The following is a 26622-nucleotide window of genomic DNA, read 5'->3' on the forward strand; positions in this document are numbered from 1 at the left end:
ATTATTCTTCCTTATTTCACCATTCGTTGTGAATTTTAAATTATTTTCATGTCTCTCTCCTAAAAACTGTTTTGTAAACTTGTAAATTCATGGTTCAGTGAGGAACTGAAAAAGAGTTAAGGAGCAAGTGGAGACAGAATTTTTAAGACAAGATACTAATTGAACCAAAAAGAGAGAGGAATTATAACAATTAAGAACATTTTGATACTTAAATAAAAGCAGCTAGAATCTACAGACTAGAAATGACTAGAATTTTGGAACATTTAGGGATGCAGGGGAATGGGTTACTAAACCAAGTAACTTGGACAAAAAGGAGGGCTTATTTTTTTATATATTGATTTTAGAGAGAAGGGAGAGAGGGAGGGAGAAGGGCATGGAGAGAGTGAGCTAGCAAGATTTGTGTCACTTAATTATGCATTCTTGGTTGATTCTCCTATGGGCTCTGGCCAGGGATTGAACCTGAAATCTTGGCATACTGGGATGATGCTCTAACCAACTGACCTACCCAGCCAGGGCCTAGGGTTTATTAAGGTCAATAAAAAGAATAAACAGCTTCAACTGAACTGTGCTTCACATTTAATGAAACAAGAGGCAGAGTCAACTCTTGACGAAGTCTGCTTCAGCTAGTTTTTCCTGTTTTTATTCTGAAAGAAAATCCATATGGTTTCCTTGTCACAAATGCTTTGTTTTTCCTTTCTTTGATTTGTACAATTTTGGTATTCCTCTAGTTTTCTCATGTTGGACATTAGAAAGCAAATTCAAAGGCAGCTAAAACTTAACCAAACCATTAACCTTGCTGAGGCCTTTCACTTGCATTATCAAATTTAGTTTTGGAAAATCCTCTGAGATAATTACCTTGTGCTGTCACTTGGCTAGTAAGTGGGAGAGGTAAGACCTGAGTCTGAAAACCATCCCTTTTTATCACTATCTTCATTTTCTTGTATGCTGGAGTCACAATGTACCAAGAGCCCATAAGGAAAGATTATTAGATGAGGTTTTCAAGACAAACATCTTGAAATAAGAAGTCGGCACGTACCATAATAATGCTTCTGCCACACAGTCATGGTGGGTAGAACTGAGAATCTTGACAAAAATGCTCTAGGACTCCATTTCCCTGAAATTGACTAAATTTTAGTCAAAATCTTTTTAACTACATTGAAATCATGGATATGCCTACTATTTCCGTTGGTAAAACGACACTTGTAAACTCTCCCTATGTTCTGTGAGCCAGACTACTGATGTGATTTCTCTTATCCTAAGATGCCTTAAAAAAGACAAAGAAAACTATATTATGTCTTCATATAAAATGAAAACAGACTTCAGGTACTCTGTTTTCAGTGAGTGAGTCTTAAAACATAGTTTTGACACATGAGTATTAGTATTTTATTTCCAGCACTCATGTCCATCCATCATTGACTTTAAAGTCTAGTAAAACAAAAGAGCTCTTTTAAAATACATTTACCTACTTGTGATATAGAAACCAACAGGAACCAGTACATAATTTACTTACATAATATATCTCTATAGGAGACTATTTGGCTTAGTACTTTTCAAAGCTACAGCTCCACCTCACAGAACATCCTAGGTTTTACTGACCCATACCTAATGGTGCCTAAGAAACATCTGCCTCATCAATCCTACCTCCTTCTCATGAATCCATGAAAGTCTGCAGATTCTCTTAGCTCTAAATGTAGTATTTACCAGAATCAGCATTTTGCTTTATTGAAACATAGACAACATCTGGTAGTAAAAAGGGTAATAAAATTTGACTTAACCAAGCTGCATGAAGACTAAAGAGTGACTTCACCATTCTCTTTTGCAATGTGGTTTCCAGGAATCAACTGTGACATAAAGCAGGAAATAACTATTTTAAAAATTTTACTAACTCCTAAAAAGCTGCAGGTTGGATTTAACAGTTTATTATGATTTATAAGTGTCATTTAAAAACATCGGTCCATTAAATCATGAAAAAATAGGTATGCAAGTTTGCAAAAGAAAACATATTTTAAACATGTTTTAGTGATTATCTGAAATTCCAAATTTTTCAGTCACTTCATTATTATGCTATGGCAGCTAAGTAATCCTTAACTTCAGTTGGAGTGAGTCTCCTAAATCCAGCTTCATTGCAGATTCCAACTTCTATGTTATCTTCTGTCATTTGCCCTTCAAAGCTTTCCTATTGATGAGGAAGGATAAAAAGTAAATTCTCCAAACAATTATAAATTCATTAAAAATCCAACTGTTAGATATCAACTAACCTTCAGGGTTAATATGGCTGTATGAATGGCATCTTCAAGTTCTAGATCTTCATTGTATCTAAAGAATTTTTTGAAGGAAAAAATAATAATTTATGGTACTATTTATAATTATTTAAACAGTGATAGCAGCAGTTTATTAAGACTTTTAAAAAACTTAAAGCACTCTTAAAGTACTAAGGTACAGATTAATTATTTTAGTCATATCATTGAGATTGTTGTCCACAAATAAAAAACTGACAAAAATTTAATGTGTATTCCCATTACCATAATTTCCCACATGAGTTTATTTTAGGAAACTTCTTTAAGTATAAATAGTTCAATATAATCAGAATGTGGTGGTAATATAATAATTTTCAAAAATAAAGCAGAGCCCTGGCTGGTGTGGCTCAGTGGACTGAGTGCCAACCTGTGAACCAAAGGATCACAGGTTCGATTCCTAGTCAGGGCACATGCCTGGGTTGCAGGCCAGGTCCCCAGTAGGGGGCGTGCAAGAGGCAATCACACATTGATGTTTCTCTCCCTTTCTCCCTCCCTTCCCCTCTCTCTAAAAATAAAAAAAATCTTAAAAAAAAAAATAAAGCAGAGAAAACAGACTTTTGCTAAAATTCCTTATGTTTGTTCTTATAAGTTGTACCTCTATGTAAAATGTTTTGAAGACTCATTAATAAAATATAAAAGGAAAAGGGAAGTGCTTTAAGATCCTAAAATTATTTAAGTTTACCAGTTAATCCCAGGTCTAAGACTGTTAGCAATCTTAACACTATGTGGAAATGTACCAATAAATGTACCAACAGGATCATCTGTTAAAAGTCAATTATAAACTTTTCCCATTCAAAATGTAGGACACTTTTGGTGGACTACAATAATGCTGAGTCTAGAATACAACTGGAAATAACTGAAAGCAATTTCCAGTGCTAGGGCAATGACAGCAGGTTTTTCCCATGCTCCACTTTTTATCAAGCATGTGTATCATCATATATTTTACTCTACCATCAACACCAGGTATTTGGCTTCACAATTTATATTTGTAATTGTCATAATTACCACTTTTTACATGATTACCACTAATCATGTAAAAATTTTCTTCCCAAAAGTTTTTTCCAAATTTGCTTGGTTTTTTGTTTGTTTGTTTGACAGAACAAGTTCCTGAGAAATTAATATTACCGCTTAATATACTGAAGAATAGGGAACTGGGGCGGAGAATCTTTTGTTTGTTTCATCTGTAAGTAGGCTCAAATACAGAATAATAAACACATTTGTTTGGACTCATGACATTAGTTATTTAAAGAGAGCTAAATAAATAAATAAATAAATAAATAGAATAAAGAAACCTGAAAATCATAAAGTAAGTTTGCTAATAAATCCAGTTATGGTCAGCCTACCTTTTCTCAAGGAAAGTTTTCCCATTCACATAATTCTTTCCCATTGCTGTGGCTTTCCAGGCAAAGTAAGCTCCCTAAACCAGGAAGGAAAACCCATATTCAAATCATTAATCTAATTATAGCCCTGCCATTTATTTTCTGGCTCTGTAATTTGGCTCTAACTTCTAAGGTCATAAAGTAGGTTATTCTTTTTAAAAGGTTCCAGGGATAAATAACAAAAGGCATTTAAAAACTTTTGGAAGTAATGGAGTTCTGTATCTTAATGGTGGTGATCGTTTTCTCAGGTATTCACATACATCAAAACTCATCAAATTGCAACCTTTAAAAATGTACAATTTATTGCACACAATTTATATAAAAAAGCCAGTTAAAGGAAACTGAGGTTAACTTAAAAGCAAACAATTCAGAGTAATCTTTTAGCTTACTAGGACTAAAGGGCTATACAAAACTGTCATATGTATCTGAAAAATGGTGCTCAATTCTTCATCATCACTGGTGAATAAATTAATTAAATGAAAGCAGTAGCAATGTCATGACTTCATCTGTTGAAAAAGTACATATGACCATACAAACACACAAATACAAACATTTTAAGAGAAACAATTGCCTTTTAGATAAAACAGAAAAAAAAGGGGCAAAAGATGAAATCTGGATTCCAGTCATAGTAGCTTCTGCTACTCACTGGAAAGGAAGTTAAGAGGGCCTGTCATGTTGCTTTAGAAACTCAGAGATGTGGTAACAAAGTTCTCAAAATACTTTTTCTCAAAGGAACAGAATTCCAGATTTTAGAAGATTTGATAACTATTTCAACAAATCATTCAATTATGTGACGTTAATGAACACGACACAAAAACAGAAGGCAGAACTAATGTAGCTTCCTTATCAAAAGGCTGAATTACCAACACTTCAAAAATACAAACAAATATGCACTACTACATACTTCCTAAAGCCGAAAAGGAAAAATATTGTTAATTTAAAATTTTTTATGGTCATTATTTTTATTAGATATTAAAGAAGCACTTTAACAAATCCCTCAAATACACGTGACAATACTTACTGATGGATCTGACTGAAATAAATATGGTCGTCCCTCATTCCAACCACAAATTAGTAAAGAAACTCCAAATGGACGGACACCACTGAACAAAGGAAAATGAAAATTACATCTTCATGTTGTTAAAAGTCAATCTAAGAAAAAATTTATTAAAACTCTCAAGTAAAACAAATTATCAGGTAAACCGTATTAGACTTGCAAATTCCTTAAAAGGTGTTTAATTTTTTTTCTGAATAAATCAATTCAAAATTAATTTTATTTGTGGTACCAAGGAACCACAGTTAAATCATTTTGGTAAATGGAGTAACACAAATACTGAGTTTAGTAAGTGTGGCGTAACACTTGTGTCCTAACAAAATGACGATCTTCAACAAACGCAGCTTTCCCACTGGCATTACATATACCTACCCTTTATAACCACTACCTTTATACCACTTCATCCATTTTCACACCCAAAATCAACAGAATTAAAATGAATACGAAGGTGTCAAAGAGCTTTGCTTTCATGGTGAGCTAACTAAGAAGATAAAATTGGAAGCATCAGGGTTGTTTGGGTACAAAGGAATGTTTTAATACCTGGCAAAAGAACTTTATATAGAAGCTACTTTCTACTGTTTTCTCCTATTATACAAATAGCAAGAAAACATTCAATTTTTCCTTAAGAAAATATTCTAACTCCAGGTGAGAATTTAATCATATTTATGATTTTATCTATTCATTAGACAAATACAGAAATAGTAAGTTCTCTTTTAAAATACATCTGCGCTTCTAAAATGATTTTTTTTTAATTCACGACACATTTCAAGTAATAAAATCAACTCACCCCGACTGGGTATATTCTTGCATCACAGAAGCTATTCTCTGTACCAGCTGAGCTGTGGGAATGGGTTCTTGGTAAACAAGGTAATATTGCTGAGCTAGTTTTCGAGCTCTGTGCACAAGCACTCTAGCAAACAAAGAAGAAGTAAGGTTTAATTAAAATTAAGATACTAAAAAAGAAAATTAAGATAGTCTACTACCTGAAGACTCAATCTCCTTCTAAAGGCATATACCTACAGCACAGTTTTACATGGATTTCTTTTAATAGTAGCTGTCTACTCAAAGCCAGTCTTGCTCTTACATGATTCCAGTTAATTTACAAGAAAGTATCAGTGTTACACAGGAGATGCCACCACAGCAGATGAATAAGGACCAAAAAAAGGAGACTAGGGATACCAGCCAGCTTAATAACAACAGATTTAGTGTACACAATGAGAGTTTTATCTCCCTCTATGGTTTCAAGATTGTGCTCCTTATCCCAAGAGCAGTCATCTTGTTGTTTTATATCTCATTCCAGCACACACATACACCTGCACATGTGAACATACACACCCAAATTTCAGGCATTTTTTCCTCACTGTGCTTCAATCTTTTCTACGTATAGTACTTCAAAAAGTACCTTTTAGAGACTAAGGGAGAGCAAAAACTACTTATAACTTAAAAAATGTAAAATTTATCAAAAGAATATACTATATAGCCATCAAACATACAGGAAGACAAATAGGATGTACCTTTATGTACTCATGTACTACTGATCTGAACAATGTACATTATCCCCCTGTACAATACTAAGGTCCTGTGTTCTCTCAGTTTATTCCTCCAGTGGTAGCACAATGAGGCATTCCTTCTATGCAGCAGTAACAGGATTCACTGTAGTGAAGCCTGATCACCATTTCAGCCATTTTTCAACTTAAAGTGAAATTCTGGCTCTACCTATCTTGTTCCACACAAAATCAAGAATGAAACCACACCCAACGACCTGAGCTAACTCAGCCAGGGCTGCCTGATAACCTTTTAAAATATAGTCTATTGTAACTAGTATTGCTTTTATTGTTTATAAAATGCATTAGAAAAGAGCAAAGCCCTTGAAGCATAGCCCTTGGATGGCAGAAGAGGGATTGTCATCAGAAGGGAGAAACTACTAAACAAAAGTTAAGAGGAGTAAGTGCTATACCTATCTCCTCTTTTATAACAAACTTGCTTTGTGTATCCTCCTTAAAATAACTGTCTGTCATGTACAGGCAAACTTAAAATTCCGCCACCAGCCATACTGCTATTGCTACATAAAACAAGTAAAAAGGGAGTTGGGAGATTAAAGGATAAACATTCCTTCATTTTTTTTCTCCTCAAATACAGATTATAAGCATGTCATGAGATGGTGAGAATATTAATAAACAGTATAACGTACCTATAATCTGGACCCATGCCACTATATACCAAGCCTATATGTTTGGTAATTGGTTCCACTTTGTGTACACTTCGCTCATCATAAAGAATGGATTTCTGTTTCTTCTCCGTTGCTAATACCACACCATTTGCAGCTTAAAAATACAACAACAAAACAACACCTAAATGTTTAATAATTTAAAGAATGCTTCAACAGTTTTCCAATTGTACCTACATTTCACCCATTTCCTCTTACTTATAAAAGTTTTTCTTCTGGATTTCTATATTAAAATGACCTAAGAAATAACAATCAATTTCTCCTTAACAACTCATCTATATACACTAAGAAATCCCTATAGCTAACAGTATTATACATCTTTTCTTAAAGTAAGAAACCACATTTTTAAAATAATGGAGTTTTGCCTGTTTTGCCTACTATTCTTGTAATAGGACATTTAAAGTCAATGACAGGGACTTATTTTAAAGGGTATCTTTAGATTAAGTTTTATAAATAACCTTTTCTAAATTACAGGAAAGATAAAAACTGCCAGAGAATAGTGATATATAATCAATGGAAAAATGAAAGAATACTCAGTTATCTGAATGGGAAAGACTATAAATTATCACACTTAGTAGATAAAGGTGCTATATTTATTTTGAGAAAAAACGAATTACCTTTTCAGGTTTATTACTTCCTTTAAACCTTAAAATACTATAAAGTAACAAAAAGAACTGTTAAAAATTATGTTGCAAAAGCTATTTATTTATAAATTAACTACTAATTAATTCCATAAGTACAACAGGATAACTATTAACAGGCATCTGAAATGAATGTATTTAATTACCTTTAATTCCCACTGAAGGTGCTCCACCAGCTACAGCAGCCAAAGCATATTCGATCTGGACAAGTTTACCAGATGGGCTTAAAAAGAAACAGATATTTGTTAAGTTCACACATTCTCAAGTAGTAAAGAAACAGCTCTTAAAAGGACAGATATATAGGCCCATTAATCAAAAGTCAAGAGGCCCTGGCCAGGTGGGTAGCTTAGTTGGTTAGAGCGTTGTCTCAATATGCCAAGATCGGGGGTTCAATCTCTGGTCAGGTCACATAAAGAATCAACCAATGAATGCATAAATAAGTAGAACAAACTGGTGAGTCTCTCTCTCCCTTCCTCTCTCTCTAAAAACTACAAAAAAGAATAGCTTGATTTTGAAATTTATCATGAAGTTGCAGAAAAAGTTTACCAAGCAATTAGAACATATTCATAGTGAAGTACTGAACTCTTTCCTTTGGTTGTTTTTTTCTTGTCTGCTACTTATAAAAATATCATTACTGTTGCCTTTCATCACTTACCTCAACCTTGTGACTTTGGGCAAGTTATTAAACCTCTGTGTATCTCAGTTTTCTCATCTGTAAAGCGGGGATAATAGTACTGTAGTAGTTTTACCTATTTCGAAGATTGTGAAGATTAAAGTGATAAATGAAGTGATGCCTTTGTCCCCAGCACAAAATTAGCAGTAAGTAAACACAAAATAGTAATGTTATTAAGAACATGAATGTATCTATTAAATACCAAACAACAGCAGCATATGTTTCATGTGGGTGAAGTCATATATACATTTTAGAAAGTAGAATGAAAGGCCTAAGACCTAGATATCAGTCACAACAAAAGTACTTCTTATATAGTATAAAACTATTTTTAGAAGTTAAGAACTGGTTTTTATACACATTTATCCTTGCATCTTTCTGTGTAAAAACTCACTAATCTGTGAGCTCACTGACTAATCTCTGTATTCAATCATGCCTCTAACCTATTCCAAAGCACCAACATTTCTACTTGGGATAACTGAAATAGCCTTCTAATTAGTTCTCCTCTCTTCCATCTTCTCACCCAGAACTACCTTTGTACCATGTCACTCCCTGCTTAAATTCTAGAATAACTTTTTGGTTCACTTAACCTTCTTACTCTAGCCCTGCAAGATTGGACTTGACCCATGCTAACTCCTTTCTCACTATACTCTAGCACACTGGCCTTATATCAATTTCTTTAAGATTTCAAGTTCTTTCCCAACTTTAGGACTTTCATTCATGCCCATCTCTCTGTCTGCAACTCTCTCTACCCCTAAATCCTCAGTTGTCTCCTTTTCATCTTACAATGTCAAAAATCACCCCCAAGTACTGGCCTTTCCTGACTCTGACTACCCAATCTAAAGTTATATTCCTTCTTTAACGCTCCTTTCAAAAAAATTCCCAAAAGTAAGGGAAAAACATTTTTCAGAATGAAATTATAGGCACCAATATGTTTACTCATTTACTGTAAATATCCCCAACTGCATGTGATACACAGCAATACCTTTTCCTCCCTCGCTGGTAGCTCAGTTGGTTAGAGTTATCCTGATAAGCCAAAGTTGTGGGTTCAATCCCCAAGGGGCACATACGAGATCAACCAGTGAATGCATAAATAAGTAGAACAAATCCATGCTTCTCTCCCTTCCTCTCTCTTAAATCAATAAATAAAAGTTGAAAAAGAAAAACTTTTCTGGAGGAAAATAGCAGAGAAGTATATGGAAGTCATGCTTAACCTCCTCCCAAGAACAATGTGGAATCACAACTAATTGTGGAGAACCATCCAGAACAAACAACTGAGAAATATCAAGAGAGAAGCCTTATAACCTCAGACAGAAGAATCAGCTCCAGCACAACTTATCTGCACCATCACAACAGGGCACAAGATATGGTGGGCAGAGTGACACTCAGTAAACCAGCTAGAGGAAAGGACCCACCAAAGAAAGACCCAACAATAATCAAAACCCAGGAGGGCTTCCAGCCAAGATGGAGGTGTAGGTAGACACACTGTGCCTCCTCGCACAACCAATAGGACAACGACAATTTAAAAACAAAAAACAACCAGAACTAACAGAAAATCAAACTGTATGGAAGTCCAACAACCAAGAAGATAAAGAAGAAACTTTCATCTAGACCCGTAGGAGGGGCGGAGATGGGCAGCTGGCCACAGAGGACTCCCAGCAAGGCAGCAGCTGGCAGACCCAGCAAGGTAGTGGATTGTGGAACTGGACAGGCCAGGCTGCTGCTAGCAGACCTCACAAGGTGGTGGCTGGCAGATCCTGCCGCCCCACATTCGCGCATAGATAAACCAAGAACAGCGGGGGAGCGAAACAGACCATGCAACCCAGGGCTCCAGAGCAGGGAAATGAAGCCTCAAACCTCTGACTGAAAACACCCACTGGGGGTTGAGGCGGCAGCAGGAGAAACTCCCAGCCTCACAGGAGAGTTCCGTGGAGAGACCCACAGGGTCCTAGAACACACGCAAGCCCACCCACCCTGGAATCAGCACCAGAAGGCCCAATTTGCTTGTGGTAGTGGGGGGAAGGGGCTGAAATCCAGCAGAGAGCAGAGCAAGTGCCATTGTTCCCTCTCAGACCCCTCCCCCACTATAGCGTCACAGCACAGCAACCAGCATTACCCACCGGGTGAACATCTAAGGCTCCACCCCTTACTAAGCAACAAGCTCAGAGACCCAAAAAAAAAAAAAAAAAAAAAAAGGCCCAAATGAAAAAACAGATTAAAGCTCCAGAGAAAGTACAACTGAGCGATGAAGAGAGAGCCAACCTATCAGATGCACAGTTCAAAAACACTGGTAATCAGGATGCTCACAGAATTGGTTGAATTTGGTCACAAATTAGATGAAAAAATGAAGGCTATGCTAAGAGAAACAAAGGAAAATGTACAGGGAACCAATAGTGATGCGAAGGAAACTGGGACTCAAACTGATGGTGTGGACCAAAAGGAAGAAAGAAATATCCAACCAGAAAAGAAAGAAGAAAAAAAGAATACAAAAAAATGAGGAGAGGCTTAGGAACCTCCAGGACATCTTAAAACGTTCAACATTCGAATTATAGGGATACCAGAAGGAGAAGAGCAAAAACAAAACATTGAAAACTTATTTGAACAAATAATGAAGGAGAACGTCCCTAATCTGGCAAAGGAAATAGATTTCCAGAAAGCCCAGGATGCTCAGAGAGTCCCAAAGTAGTTGCACCCAAGGAAGCATACACAAAGGCCCATCATAATTACATTACCCAAGATTAAAGATATGGAGAGAATCTCAAAAGCAGCAAGAGAAAAGGAGACAGTTACCTACCAAGGCGTTCCCATTAAGACTGTCAGCTGGTTTCTCAAAAGAGACCTTACAGGCAAGAAGGGACTGGCAAGAAGTATTCCAAGTCATGAAAGGTAAGGACCTACATCCAAGATTACTGTATCCAGCAAAGCTATCATTTAGAATGGAAGGGCAATTCAAGTGCTTCTCAGATAAGGTCAAGTTAAAGCCCTTAACTTGGGCTTCATCACCAAGCCCTTGTTGTATGAAATGTTAAAGGAATTTATCTAAGAAAAAAAAGATAAAAAATATGAACAGTAAAAATGACAGCAAACTCACAGTTATTAACAACCACACCTACAACAAAAACAAGAGCAAACTAAGCAAACAACTAGAACAGGAACAGAACCACAGAAATGGAGATCACATGGAGGGTTATCAACAGGGGAGTGGGAGGGGGAGAGGGGGGGGAAAGGTACAGAGCATAAGTAGCATAAATGGTAGGTAGAAAATAGACAGGGGTAGGGTAAGAATAGTATAGGAAATGTAGAAGCCGAAGAACTTATAAGTATGACCCATGGACATGAACTATAGGGGGGGAATGTGGGAGGGAGGGGGTGGGCAGGATGGAGTGGATGAAGGGGGGGAAATGGGACAACTGCAATAGCATACTCAATAAATATACTTTTTAAAAAACGTAGAAAATGGAAATAAAAAGTAAAAAAAAATCAAAACCCAATTTCTTTTCACATTGGAAACGCTATAAATCACTCAATTGTTCTGAGAAGTATACTTATCTTAACCCCTTGCTCTGAAGTAGAAAACAATCTCTTTTTAAAGTAAACATATCAGTCTCCAAAACAAACAAAAAAAACCCCAAGACGCAAATGTACCCTAGTAGTCCGGGTTTCACAAACACTATGTGATAGAAAGCTTAGGGCCTTCATTTTTAGCCCCTAAGCTTCTAACACGGGCATCGAAAAAACCGAAAGCAGGAGATTTCGAAAGACACTAGTAGCAAAAGGAGACAGTCCAAATTGTAAAGTTGAGGCTTTCTGAGATTTGACGAACATTCCGAGCTCCGGAAGTTTAGAGGTCAGGCCTACCTGGGTCAGAAAAGAAATACTAAGTCCTGAAAGGGACATCCGGACAAAGATCAGCTAAAGCTGCCGTCTTCCGTAGCCTCCAAAGCGAAAGCAAATCCCTGGCTGAGGGGAATCCCCCGACCTCCCGCGGCTCCCCACGCCTCCGGCGGTCCGACGAATGACTCTGCAAAACCGCATTTCCACCCTCATTCCCTACCGGACCTTCTGAAAACACCCAGCCAGAGACCAAAGACGTAAGGAAATCCGATCGGCGATTATACTGCAACCTCAGCTACGCAGATCCCCTACCTGAACGTAGTCAACGAAAAGCTGTAACCGCGCTCCGCCATCTTTACCGGGAGAGTCAAAGCACGTCCACACACCTGCGCACTGCAGTCGGCTTCTTTTCAGGTCCCTCCCCGGGCGTTCCTTTCTCTCGCATTGATTGGAGGAGAGTCAGAGCCTCCAGCGGCAGGCTGGGCGTTGTAGTTCCAGAAGCTGAGTTTAACAAACTCTGCGTGTGTGAGCGTACTGGGGTAGGGGCGGGACTGACGAGCCAAGGACGGGTGATCTTCGAGCTGGAAAAGTGTTCGCGGCCATGTTGGTGTTGGTGGTTCCGCAACGGCCGATGGCCCGACTGCTCGCGAACTGGTGGGAGCTACTGCAACGGAAGTTTCTGGAGACCAGGCCAGACCTTCTCAGCCCTCCGTGGGGTACGTAAAGAAGACCGGCATAGAGAAGGGGTGGATGAGGGAACCCCAGGCAGCGTGGTGGGTACAATTCATACTCTGCCTTTTTCCTGCATTCTGGCCCGCCTTAGGAGACCTTGTGAAGGACATTTACTTAGGAACAAGAGACCGCAGGCTATTTTTTCTGCTCCCTCTCCGCAATAAAGAAAAAAGCCCTCTCTCACATTCCTACACAGAATGTCACCCAAGCTCATTAGCTCAGCGTTTACAGCCACCACCAACTGGATTCTTTTTTATCTTTCCTTTCCAGTCCTCCCACACCTTAGAGCAATTCATCTTCTTTTGTGGTATTTGAGCTCTGTGCAATTTAATCCAGATCCCCTATTACCGGACAGGGGTCTGGCCCTGAGTGGGTCTGCCTAGCACCAGCTGTAGTGCTTGGGTTCTTGTGTGGGAAAGATTTCACAACAGGAGTCCAGGTGACTATGAGGATACATTTATTAAAGCGGGGGGCAATGACACAGGAAACGGCTTAGCATAGAGGAAGTGAAACTGGAAAAGACACTGGTGTTCGGGCTACCTGTCACTACCAAACCCAATAAGCGATTGAATCTTCATGGGCACTTTATTAAGATGGCTGGGGATCTGAGAAGATGGTGGGTTCATACCCTAACAGACCATCTTCCTGTCTCTTTCCAGGCCAACATTTTTATACCAGGGAGTAAACAAGGTGCGGTGAGGGTTTTGAGATTCAGGGAGGATTAGGTGGAAGAAGCTGCAACATTTCTGTCCTGGGCAGTTAGCTGTTAGCTGGGGCAGTGGTCGGTCTGTCTCTCCCTGGAACACAAAGGCCCAGGTGCCTCCAGTTGTCCCCAGGTGTAATCTTTAGCAGTGCCCCAGGAGGTCAGCTGTTTTCCCAGGAGCCAGGAAGGGCCTTATCTGTAGTTTCTGAAACAAGCTTTAACATATATATGACTTGCTAGGCTTGTAACTTTTTACCTTAAGCTAAAATTGTCCAACTCTTGAGTCCCCTATCATTAGTAACAGGAGATCTTTGGCTTGCCTACCTTAATTCACTGGGAAGTCAGAAGAAAGGGGACTTTAGGGAGGGGTTCAGGGGATTAGCCTGGGACAAGCTACGCAGGCCCATTGCTTTAGAGTCTAGGAGACAGGTGCTTGTGAAGAGACAAGTGGGGGTGGGGTGAGAGGAAAGGAAATGGCCCTCACTTCTACTCACAATGAGAGCACATGCAAGCTGGGTCATTTGTCAAGAGGCTTTCCACTCTTGTGGGTGGGAATCTTAGGGGAGGTCTAAAGATAGGGTTTCAGTAGAACATTTATCAGTTCTCCACATGTGTCCTTTGAGGGTCTGGATCTCCACTGAGTGGTCAGGGACAGTGGTCTTTAGTCTTTGCAGTTGGTCCTGGTGTGGCCCACCTGGTTTTGCTGCTTTTCTGGGCCTGATGCTGAAATACAGCTGAGGCTTAGATGTTATCTCCAGAGAGGAAAGTTCAGGGGAGTTTACCCTGGGGGTGAGGTTCTTTTTGTCCCAGTTTTGCACCCTGCCAGGTCTTCTGCCCTCGTGACCATTTGCATCTGGCTGTAAATCGCTCTGCCACAGTGTTCAGCTATCTGTCTCAGTTTCCCTATTCCACTTTCCAAGAAATTTTTGTAGCTTCACTATCCTGTCTCACCTGTCTTTCCCCCAGAAACTAATTTGAATGGGAAGCTTCTTAGGTATTAAAATTAGCATTGCTTTGGTATTTACATTCTACACCTTTTCTAAGGTGTCCCAAACATGATGATACCCTGGCAGCCTGAACTCACTATATACCAAAGCCTACCTGTGCTTCCTGGGATGATTTCCACAACCATCCCATTAGACATCCCCACCTTTCAACTGATGAAAGAGGCTGAAAAGGTCCCAAGCTTAAACATACCTTCCAGAACCTGTGCTGTTAACCACTGGACTATGCTTAGAAATACGTTTAGATATATTGAAAGGAAGTACCAGTTAAGTGTTTCAAAACTTTGTATATTCTTAAGAGTTCCTAAAATCAAAAGAAGTATTGCAAGTCTGAGGAATAGCCAGGAGAAGGTTAAGGACTCTATTTGATTTTATAAACAATTTAGAAAAAGAAAAGTGAAATGTTGATGGTCACATAAATTACTATCATACAAAGAATGGTGAGCTAGTTTTTTCTTTCATAGACCAGACAGAAATCAAGGTTAAATATTATGAACTAAGTGACTTAAATAGGGCCTGCCAACTTACGAGTGTGTGACAAAGGAGCTAACTCAGTTTGAATATAATAAAAAAGGGTCAGTGGGCAGTTGTCTTACTGTTGGTCAGAGGTGCATTTGGGGACTCTCATGCTTAGATTTACTTGTGAAGTGATTAGGTAGCTGCCCACCAATTGGATATGGACAGTTGAATGATGTTCTTCTTTTAGCTTTGTTTGTTTTATTTAAATTAGGTGCATCAGACTTGTGTTTATGTTTACCACTAGACCCCAGAGTTCTGTTTTTCACAAGGTGAGAAACTCTTGGTAGGATTTCACTGATTTATTTCAGCAGATGCTTCTAAGAAAAACTTCTATTTGTGTTCTTTAAATTTGCTTTATGTATGAGCTTTAGTATAATTTAATAGCTAAGATTTTCTGTTAAATGTCTATTGAATGTAATATTCTAAATTATCTGTAAATATATCTGTTTTCATATCACTGTTGACTAAGGAGAATAATACCTGTAAATAGTCATTTAGAAGCTACAACTGATTCTGAATCTCCATGTTTTATTTTGTAGGACCAGCATTAGCTCTGCAAGGTTCAACTATATTTATAGAACCAGCAAATAATACTAATGGAAGTAAGGAGATCTCCAGCCTTTTGGATAGTATCTTTTGGATGGCAGCACCCAAAAACAGACGCAGCATTGAAGTTAACCGGTGTAGGAGAAGAAATCCTCAGAAGCTTATTAAAGTTAAGGTAACGTGTTGATTTTTGTGGATGTGCTTTTTCTCATGACTACCACTGCATATTCTCCTGGTATATCCATACAACCTATGGGTACATTATTCTCAGATTTTATATGTCTACTTTCTTCTGGCCTAAAATTAAAATACAGTACTCTGAGTATGTATTTCACAGCACCATTTATTGAAGAGGCTTTCTTTTCTCCATTGTATGTGTTTGACTCCTTTGACAAAAATTAGTTTCGTGTATATATATATATATATATGAGTTTATTTGTGGATTCTTAGTTCTGTCCCATTGATCTGTGTGTTTGTTTTTCTTTCAACTGTTTTGATTATTATACCTTTGTAGTATAATTTGAAATCAGGGAGTGTAATACCTCTGACTTTGTTCTTTTTCTCCCAGGATTACTTTGGCTATTTGGGTTCTTTCATGGTTTCCTATCCATTTCATGATTTTTTTAAAAAATTCTATTTATTTTAAAAATGCCATTGGGATTTTTGATAGGGATTGCATTAAATCTGTATATTGCTTTAGGTGATATGGCCATTTTAACTGTTGATTATTCCAATCCATTGACACGGAATATTTTTCCATTTCTTTGTGTCGTCTTCAATTTCTTTCACCTGTGTGTTACAGTTTTCAGTATACGGGATTTTCACTTCTAGTTAAGATTATTCCTAGGTGTGTTTGTTGAAGTTGAAAATGAATTTTTCCTGAGATTTCATTTTTTTAAAATATATTTTATTGGTTATGCTATTACAGTTGTCCCAGTTTTTCCCCCTTTGCCTCCCTCTCTACCCAGTACCCACCTTCCCTCCAACAATCCCCTCCTTAGTTCATGTCCATGGGTTGTGCATGTGTGTACTTTGGCTTCACCTTTTCCTATAGTATTCTTTACATCTCCCTGTCTATTTTGTACCTACCAGTTATGCTTCTTAATCCCTGTACCTTTTCCCCCATTCCCCTCCTCACCCCTCACAGCTAATACCCTCCAAATGATCTCTATATCTGTGATTATGTTCCTGTTCTGGTTGTTTGCTTAGCTTGTTTTTTTAGATTCAGTTGTTGCTAGTTTTGAATTTGTTGCTATTCTACCATTCTCAGTTTTGATCTTCTTTGTCTTAAATAAGTCTCTTTAACATTTCTTGTACTAATGGCTTGGTGATGATGAACTCCTTTAGCTTTATGTTGTCTGTGAATCACTTTATCTGCCCTTCCATTCCAAATGATAACTTTGTTGGATAGCATAATCTAGGTTGTGGGCTGTTTGCTTTTCATCATTTTAAATACTTCTTGCCAGTCCCTTCTGGCCTGCAAAGTTTCTTTTGAGAAATCAGCCGAGAGTCTTACGGAAACTCCTTTCTAGGTAACTCTCTGCCCTTCTCTTGCTGCTTTTAAGTGTCTTTAGCCCTGGCTGGTGTGCCTCAGTGGATGGAGTGCCAGCCTGCACAGCAAAGGGTCACCAGTTCGATTCCCGGTCAGGGCACACGCCAGGTTGCAGGCCAGGTCCCCAGTAGGGGGTGTGCAAAAGGCAACCACACATTGATGTTTCTCTCCCTATCTTTCTCCTTTGCTTTACCTCTCTAAAAATAAATTAAATCTTTAAAAAAAGAAAAAAAAAAGTCAGATGAAACTCACTCTTTTAAAAAAGAAGATTATCTTTAACCTTTGGCATTTTATTTATGATGTGTCTTGGTGTGGTACTCTTTGGTCCAACTTGTTTGGGACTCTCCGTGCTTCCTGAATTTGTATGTCTGTTTCCTTCACCAAATTAGGGAAGTTTTCTTCATTATTTTTTTAAATAAGTTTTCAATTTCTTGCTCTTCCTCTTTTTAGCATCCCTATGATTCAGATGTTGGTACCTTTGGAGATGTCCCAGAGGCTCCTCACACCATCCTCATTTTTTTTTATTCTTTTTTTCTTCTTGCTGTTCTGGTTGAATGCTTATTTCTTCCTTATGTTCCAACTCGTTGATTTGAATCCTGGCTTCATCACCTCATTATTGGTTCCCGGTAGATTTTTCCTTACTTCACTTAGTGTACCCTTCATTTCTTCTTGGATCTTTTTAATGTTGTTGCCATTCTCAGCAAATTCCTTGAGCATCTTGATCACCAGTGTTTTGAACTCTGCGACTGATAGGTTGTCTATCTCTGTTTCGTTTAGTTCTTTTTCTTGGGTTTTGTTCTGTTCTTCGATTTGAGCCATCTTTTTTTTGTCTTCCTCAATTTGGCAGCATCCCTATGTTTGTGTCTGTGTGTTAGGTAGAGCTGCTTTGACTCCCTGTCTTTGTAGTGTGGCCCATTATAGAAAAGGCAACTGTAAATTGTGTGGGGAGAGCCATAGAAAATCGCTAGAGCCAGGCATTCCACTTCACCACTTTGTGTGAGAGGGGACAGTGCTGCTGCCTGGCTGCTGGAAATTTTCCCAGTGGGTCTATCTCCATTCTAAGTCTGTGTGGGACCTTTAAGTGGAGTTTTTTCTGCTGCCCCAACTTCCACTGGTTTTTCCAGCAAGGAGTTACAGGGATTTATCTTCCTGGCGTCAGAACCCTGGGCTGTGCAGTCTGGCCTAGATCTTGGATTGCTCACTCCCAAGGCATACCTCCCTATTTTTATCCACTGCATGTGAATATGGGACTGCCCATTCCACTGCAGCCAGCTCTTCTGTGCCATACCATGTCTCCACACCTCTACACGTTTCCACCCTTTCTACCAGTCCAGATGTATGTGGCTTAATTAAATCCTTGGTTGTCTGACTTGCATACAGTTTTCTTGGTTTTCTGGTGGTTCTGGGTATTTGTTTGAGATCTAGTTGTAACTCAGGGTGTCAAACTCATTTTCACTGGGGGCCACATCAGCCTCGTGGTTGCCTTCAAAGGGTTGAATGTTATTTTAGGACTGTGTAAATATAAATACTCCTTAACTAGGGGCAAGGAACTCGGTACTGCCGCCAGGTAAAAACAAGATGCCAAGCTAGATAAAACAAGATGGAGGGCCAGATTCGGCCCACAGGCCTTGTGTTTGCCACCTGTGTTGTAATTCTTTCTGTGCTTTCATAAGGAGGTGAACCATGTTTACCTTCTGTTGACCAGAAGTGGAGATTTCATTGTTAGCACTATATAGGAAAGCAGAGGATTTTTGTACATTGATTTTGTATCTTGCCACTTTACTGTATTTGTTCATTGTTTCTAATAATTTTTTGGTGGAGTCTCTATGGTTATTTTATATAAATAATCATGTCATCTGCAAAAAGTGACAATTTTACTTCTTCATTTCCAAGTTGGATGCCTTTTATTTCTTTCTCTTGCCCAAATGCTCTCACTAGGATTTCCAGTACTATGTTAAATAACAGTGGTAAGAGTGGGCATTCTTGTCTTGTTCCTGATCTTGGAGGAAAATGTTTTATTTTTTCACTGTGGACTATGATATTAGCTGAGGGTGTCTCATATATGGACTTACTGTGTTGAGATACTTTCTTTCTATACTTTCTTTCTGTTTTATTGAGTGCTTTAATCATAAGCTAATGTTATATCTTGTCAGATGCTTTTCCTATATCTGTTGATAGGATCATATGATTGTTATCCTTTTTATTTATGTAATATATTACATGGGTCTATTTGTGTATGTTAAACCATAGTTGTGCCCCACCTGATAGTGATTTTTTAATGTAGATCTTTTTAATGTAGTGTATTTGATTTGCTTATATATTGTTTTGTATTTTTGCATCTCTATTCATTAAAGATATGGTCTGTAATTTTTTTGTGTTGCTCTTGACAGGTTTTAATATCAGGGTCATATTGGCCTTATAAGATAAGTTAGGAAGTATTGCTGCGTCTTCGATTTTTTTGGAAGAGTTTTAGGAGGATAGCTATTACATCTTCTATCCTTTTTGACTGTTTACTAGTCTTCACTAATGAAGCCATCTGGTCCAGGGACTTTAACTTTTTGGCAGGTTTATTGATGACTTTCAATTTCCTTATTTTTGATCAGTGTATTCAGATTTTCCAGTTCTTCATGATTCAGTCTAGGAAGGTTATATATTTTTAATAACTTGTCTAATTCCTCTAGGTAATCAAATTTGGTGGTATATAGTTTTTCATGATATTCTTGTATGACTATGGTTTCTGGTATAATTTCTCTTTCATTTCTGATTTCTTTTATTTGAGTCTTTATTCTTTTTTCCTTTCTGTGTAAAGCCAAGAGGTTTGCCTACTTTATTAATCTTTTCAAAGACCCAGCTCTCCGTTGCAGTAATTATTTCTGTTGTATTTTTGTTGTCTATTTGGTTCTGTTCTAATTTTTAACATTTTCTCGTACAGATTTTGAGCTTCATTTGTTCTTTTTATACATTTTTAAAGTGAAATGTTAGGTTGTTCATTTGATACTTTTCTTGTTTCTTAGGTAGGCCTGTAATGCTATAAACTTCTCTTTTATTACCACTTTTGCTATATCCCCCAAATTTGAATATGTTATATTGTTTTTCTCATTTGTGTATATATCTTTTGACCTCTTTTTTATTTCTTCTTTGGTCTAGGTATTGTTTAAAGATGTTATTTTTATTTATTTCTAGAGACAGGGGAAGGAAGGAAGGAAGGAAGAGAGGGAGAGAAATATCATTGTGCAAGAGAAAAATCCCTCAGTTGCCTCTAGCACCCCCCCCCCCCCCCCCCCCCCGCTGGGAACCCTGGCCCATAACTCAAGCATGTGTTATGACCAGGAATCTAACTTGAGACCTCCCACTTGATGGACAATGCCCAACTCACTGAGCCAAGCCGGTGAGGGTTGACCCAGCCATAGTTTAATAGCATGTTGTTTAATTCCCATGTACTTGTGGGGGGGGGTTCCTCTTTCTTTTTACAACTGATTTCAAACCTCAAAGTATTGTGGTCAGAGAATATGCTCCGTTTGATTTAAATCTTAAATTCCTTGAAGCTAATTTTGTGTCTCAACATATCGACTGTCCCTTACAATGTTTCATATGCACTAGAAAAGAATATATAATTTGATTTCTGGGATGAAAAGCTCTATAAATGTCAATTATGTCTATTTGGTCCATTGTACTATTGAAAGCTGATATTTCCTTAATTGATTTTCTGTTTGGATGGTTATCCATAGCTGTCAATAGAGTATTTAGATCTACTATAATTGTCAGTTTTTCCCTTTACCTTTGTTACTAATTGTTTTATCTATTTTGTGTTCCCAGGTTAGGTGAGTATATATCAATATGTGTTATGTCTTCTTACTCCGTTTATCATTATAAAATATATATCTATGACTCTTGTTACCTTCTTTATTTTGAAATCTATTTTGTTAAATATAAGTAAGACATTAGCTTTTCGCTGGATGTCATTTGCTTGAGGTATCATTTTCTACCCCTTTGATTTTATGCTTCTCCTTGCATTTGAGATGATTGGTTTTTTTTAGTAACTTTTTCCTTTAAGATTTTGTTTATTCATTTTTAGAGAGAGGGGAAGGGAGGGAGAAAGAGACAAAGAGAAACATTAATGTGTGGTCACCTCTCACACACCCTCTCCTGGGGACCTGGCCTGCAACCCAGGCATGTGCCGTGAACTAGAAATCAAACCAGGGACCCTTTGGTTTGCAGGCTGGCACTCAATCCACTGAGCCACACCAGCCAGGACTGAGATGGGTTTTCTGAATGCAGCATATAATTGGGTTTTGTATTTTGATCTAACCTGCTACTCTATGCCTTTTAATTGGTGAATTCACCCATTTAGGGTGATCTCCTTTTATTGTGATTATTGACACATGAGGTTTTCCTATAGCTATTTTATCTGGTAGCTCTGTATCTTCATTGTTTCTTTCCCTTTGTGTTTCTATCTGTTATTTTACTTTGGTGATATCCTGTGATTCTGTCCTGTGTTTCCTCCTTTTTTATGTTATGTTCAGTTTTAGATTTTTTTGACTGGTTTATGTAAAAGAAAGTTTCATATATACAATAGTTCTCTTTTTTATGATTGCGTCTTCATTCACCTGTACAAGTTCAGTCCTTTGCCTCTCACCCTTTTATGTGTTTGATATAACAAATTATCCCTTTTTATGCTGAGTTTATTTCAAATTACAGTAGTTACTGTTTTTTTCTTTTTTAAAATGTTTTACCTTATTTAACCCTTATGTTAAAGTTTTAAACACTTTTCCTGAACAAAGGTGGCATTTCCTGTTTCTTGTTACTGATAGACATATTTCTAATAGTTTTACATCCTTTTTCTCTTCAGTAGAAGAACACCCTTCAGTATTTCCTATGTTGCAGTTCTTGTGGAAAATTCCTTCAGCTTCTGTCTCTTTGGAAAAGCCTTTATTTCCCCTTCATATCTAAAGGATAACTTTGCTGGACATTTGAGGTCTGTTGGAAAAAGTCCAGCCGCTGTTAATGTAATGAGAATGATTTGAGCGACATCAATGTAACCTGGCAGCCAGGGAGAGCGGACTGCAGTGCACATTCATGAACAATGACAACTTAATGGTACTAGTCATTGGGGGTGGTAGACACTGTTGAGTGAGCATGTGTACTGTGTGACCATCACATTCAAAATAACTGAGCGAGTAGAGCAACGCATCTGCATCAAATTTTGCATTAAGCTTAAACTTTCCTCTGGGGAAACTGTTCAGATGATTCAGAAGGATTTCGGGGATGATACAATGAGTACAGCACAAATAAAAGTGTGGTACAGTGCTTCAAAGATGGTCGAGAATCTGTTGAAATTGATCCACATTCTGGAAGGCCTGCACCAAGCAGAACACCGGAGAATGTTGAACATATACAGGCTGCAATCAACAAAGATTGATGACGGACAATGCAAGAACTAGAAGTTAATCTGGGGATTCCAAAAAGTACTGTGTCCAAGATTTAGATGCAGGATCTTGGCATGAAACATGTCATGGCAAAATTCATTCTGTGTCTTCTACCAGAGCAGAAGGAACATTGTGCTGCAGTTAATGATTTGATTCAAATCACTATCAGTGAACCAGATTTCCTCAAGAAGTTCATAACCAGAAGTGAATCATGGGTCATTGGCTATGATCCAGAAACAATGTCCCAGTCATCCCAATAGAAGTCACCTGGTTCTCTGTCACCTGGTTCAGGTACAAATTTGCAGCAAGATCAAGACCATGTTAACTGTGTTTTCTGATTAGGAAAGTGTGGTCCCTCAGGAGTATACCCCTCCAGGCCAGTTAATTAGGAGTACTACCTCAATGTTCTTTGTCAACTGAGAGATGTAATAGGGTGAAAATGGCCTCAGCTATGGGCAGCTGGTGATTGGCAGCTTCAGCACAACAATGTGCCTGCTCATGCATCATGTCCTGAGCAGTTTTTTGGCAAAACATCAAATCACCCAGGTGACTTGGCCCCCTAACAGCTCAGATTTGGCACCCTTCAACTTCTGGCTTTTCCCAAAACTAAATCACCTTTGAAAGGGAAGAGATTTCAGGCCATGAATGAGATTCAGGAAGATACGTTGGGGCAGCTGATGGCGATTGAGAGAACTGTTTGAGGTCCCAAGGTGCCTACTTGGAAGGGTACAGAGGCATCGTCTCCCTGTGTACAACATTTCTTGTATATTGTTTCTTCAATAAATGTCTCTATTTTTGTATTACATGCATGGATACTTCCTGGACAGGCCTCATATTCTTGGCTGGTGATATCTCTCTTTATTATTTGGGTAATTGATTATACTTTCCTCCTAGCTTATAGGGTTTCTGCTGAAAAATTCAATCATAATCTAATGAGATTCTTTTAGTAGGTCAGTCTTGTTTTCCCTGCCTGCCTTTGCAATTACTTCTTTATCATTAACTTTTGACAGTTTTAATATAATGTGCCTTAGATAAAAGGCTTTTGGATTTTGATAATTAGGTGTTTTATTATCTTACTGGATTGAGGATCCAGTTCTTTCCAAATGTTTTGGGAAGTTCTTGTCCATTATTTGTTTGAATAGGTTCTCTGTCCCCTTCTCCCTCTCTTCTCTTTCTGGTATATCCATTATTCTTATATAGCTCTTTCTGATGGAGTTAGGTCTTACAGAGTTCTTTTTTAAAAAAATTACTGAATTTATTGTGGTGACACTGGTTAACAAAAATATACAGGTTTCAAGTGTATAATTATGCATCAATCATCTATCCATTTTACTGTGTGTTCACGTCCCAAGTCAAATCTTTGTCACCATTTAACTGCCCTAAAACCTCTTCCACTGCCCCCTGGAAACCACCACACTATTGTCCATGTCTAACACTATTTTCTCTCTTTTTACTTCTTTTTTGCTCAATCCCTCCACCCTCCCCACTGACAACAGCTGTTCAGCCTACTCTCTATCTAGGAGTCTGTCACTATTTTGCTCATAAGTTCGTTTTGTTCATTAGATGCCACGTATGAGTGAAACGATATGATACTCATCTTTCTCTGACTGGTTTGTATCACTTATAATGCTCTTCAGGTCCATTCATGCTGTTGCAAAGGGTAAGATTGTCTTCTTTTTTACAACCAAGTAGTATTTTATTGTGTAAATGTACCACAGCATTTTTTTCCACTCATTCACTGATGGACTGTTGGGCTGCTTCCAAATCTTGGCTATTTGTAAATAACACTACAGTGAACATAGGGGTGCACATATTCTTTTGAATTAATATTTCGAGTTCTGTCAGATCAGTTCCCAGAAGTGGAATTGCTGGGTCATAAAGCTCTAAAACATAAAACATAAAAAGAAAGTTCTATTTTTAATTTTTTGAAGTAATTCCATATTGCTTTCCACAGTGGCTGCACCAACCTGCACTTCCACCTACAGTGCTTGAGGGTTCCCTTTTCCATAAATCAACACCAACACTTGTTTGTTGAATTGCTCCTGATAACCATTCTGACAGGTTGAGACAATATCTCATTTTGGAATCTCTAGTATTCTCTATATATAGTATTGTGTCATCTGCAAATAATGACAGCTGTTCTTCTTCCTTTCCCATTTGGATGCCTTTCATTTTTGTCTGATTGCTGTGGTTATAACTTCGGTACCATATTGAATATGAGTGGTAAAGGGATCATTCCTGTCTTGTTCCTGATCTTAAGGGGAAGGCTTGTAGTGTTTACCTGTTAAGTAGGTGTTAAGATGTTGGCTGTTGGTTTGTCATGTATAACCTTTGTTACGTTGAGATATGTTTCTCTGTTTCCACTTTGCTGAGAGCTTTTCTCGTAAATCAGTGCTGGAGTTTATCAAATGCTTTCTCTGCATCATGTGGTTTTTATCCTTCATTTTGTTTATATGCTATATCACGTTTACTGTTTTGCAGATGTTATACCAACTTTGCATCCCTAAAATAAGTCGTAATTGATCGTGGTGTATGATCTTTTTAATCTACTGTTGGATCCAATTTGCTAATATTTTGTTGAGGATTTTAGCATCTATGTTCATCAGGGATATTGGCTTATAATTTTCTTTCTTTGTAGTGTCTTTGCCAGTTTTAAAATTATGATAATTCTGGCCTTATAAAATGAGCTTAGTAGTCTTCCCCTCTCTTCAATGTTTTAGAATAGTTACAGAAGGATAGGTAGATGTTAGTTCTTCTCTAAATGTTTGGTAAAATTCTCATGTGATGACATTTTGTTCAGGGCTTTTGTTTGTTGTGAGTCTTGGTTACTGCTTCAGTTTCACTAGTTGTAATCTGTCTATTCAAATTCTTTGATTCAGTTTTGGAAGATTGTATGTTTCTAGGAATTTATCCATTTGTTTCCAGATTGTTCAGTTGGTTGGTTGGCATTTAGTTAATAATATTTTCTCATGATCCTTTCTATTTCTTTGGTTTCGGTGTTCTCCTCTTTCATTTCTGATTTATTTTGATCCTCTCTTTTTCTGTGAGTCTGATTAAAGGTTTGTCAATCTTGTTTATCTTTCCCAAGAACCAGCTCTTGGTGGATTCATTGATCTTTTGTATTGTATTTTTAAATTCCCTTTTGTTTATTTCTGCTCTTGTCCTTTCTTCTCATTTTGGACTTTGTTTATTCTTTTTCAGGTTCCTTTCAGTGTAAAGTAAGACTGCTTATTTCAGCTATTTTTTGTTTCTTGAAATAGGCATGAATTTTCCTTATAGCATTGCTACTCTGTGTCCCATCAGTTTTGGGTTGTTGGTTTCATATTTTTATTTGTTTCAAAGTACCTTTGATTTCTCCCTTGATCTTATTGTTAACCCGTTCATTGTTTAGTAGCATATTATTTAGCCTCCACTTTTTGTGTTTTTCCGTTTTCTTGTTACTGATTTTCAGTTTTATAGCATTATGGTCAGAGAAGATGCTTGATATTTCAATCTTCTTAAATTTATTGAGATTGTTTCATGTTCTAACATGTGGCCTATCCCAGAAAATATCCCATGTGCACTTGAAAATAAAGTTTATTCTGCTGTTTTGATGTGAAGTGCTCTGAAGATATCAATTAAATCCATCTGATCCAATGTGTTCTTTAAGGCCACTATTTCCATGTTGATTTTCTGTGTGGAAGCTCTATCTGTTGATGTCATTGGGGTGTTAAAAACCCCTAGTATGACTGTATTACTTTTGATTTCTCCCTTTATGTTGATCTGGGTTTGCTTTGTATATAGAGGTTATATAGAGAGTAAACAGAGGCAGTCTGGCTCCTTCACCCACATGTCTGGGCAGCAAAGATAAGCTGTGTTCTCATAGCCTTGAGACTGGATCCTATAAATGGTTCCCATAACATTGAGTGGGCTTGCATGCGCAGAATCTCACTCTGTTATACAGTGTATCCTGGCACCCTACTGGCTTTGTCTGTATTTAGTATATAAGGGAGTTAAGGGATTCTGCCAGGGGGATCTGCAGATTGCAGCATGCATGGA

The 26622-nt window shown here is 37.8% G+C and overlaps 2 protein-coding genes across 3 annotated transcripts in view; one reads left to right on the plus strand and one right to left on the minus strand.

The window, feature by feature from the left end:
- Window positions 1-1903: 1903 nt before the first annotated feature.
- PSMA2 (proteasome 20S subunit alpha 2) lies at window positions 1904-12541 on the minus strand. The gene is made up of 8 exons (XM_024558261.3): window positions 12415-12541; window positions 7745-7821; window positions 6922-7054; window positions 5518-5640; window positions 4698-4779; window positions 3641-3714; window positions 2259-2316; window positions 1904-2176 (listed from the first exon to the last, which is right to left on the minus strand). The coding sequence occupies exons 1-8, from the start codon at window positions 12453-12455 to the stop codon at window positions 2060-2062; spliced, it is 705 nt and encodes a 234-aa protein (XP_024414029.1). The 5' UTR covers window positions 12456-12541; the 3' UTR covers window positions 1904-2059.
- Window positions 12542-12604: 63 nt separating this feature from the next.
- Window positions 12605-26622, plus strand: part of MRPL32 (mitochondrial ribosomal protein L32) — a 74907-nt gene continuing 60889 nt past the window's right edge. Inside the window, exons 1-2 of one of the 2 annotated variants that reach the window (XM_045193114.3) lie at window positions 12605-12818; window positions 15600-15781. In XM_045193114.3, the coding sequence (XP_045049049.1) occupies window positions 12704-12818; window positions 15600-15781 (297 nt within the window). In that variant the 5' untranslated portion in view covers window positions 12605-12703. The remainder of the gene's footprint in view (window positions 12819-15599; window positions 15782-26622) is intronic. The other variant, XM_024558256.4, reaches the window with a different exon arrangement.

This window comes from Desmodus rotundus, chromosome 6 (genome assembly GCF_022682495.2).
Source record: "Desmodus rotundus isolate HL8 chromosome 6, HLdesRot8A.1, whole genome shotgun sequence".
NCBI lineage: Eukaryota > Metazoa > Chordata > Mammalia > Chiroptera > Phyllostomidae > Desmodus > Desmodus rotundus.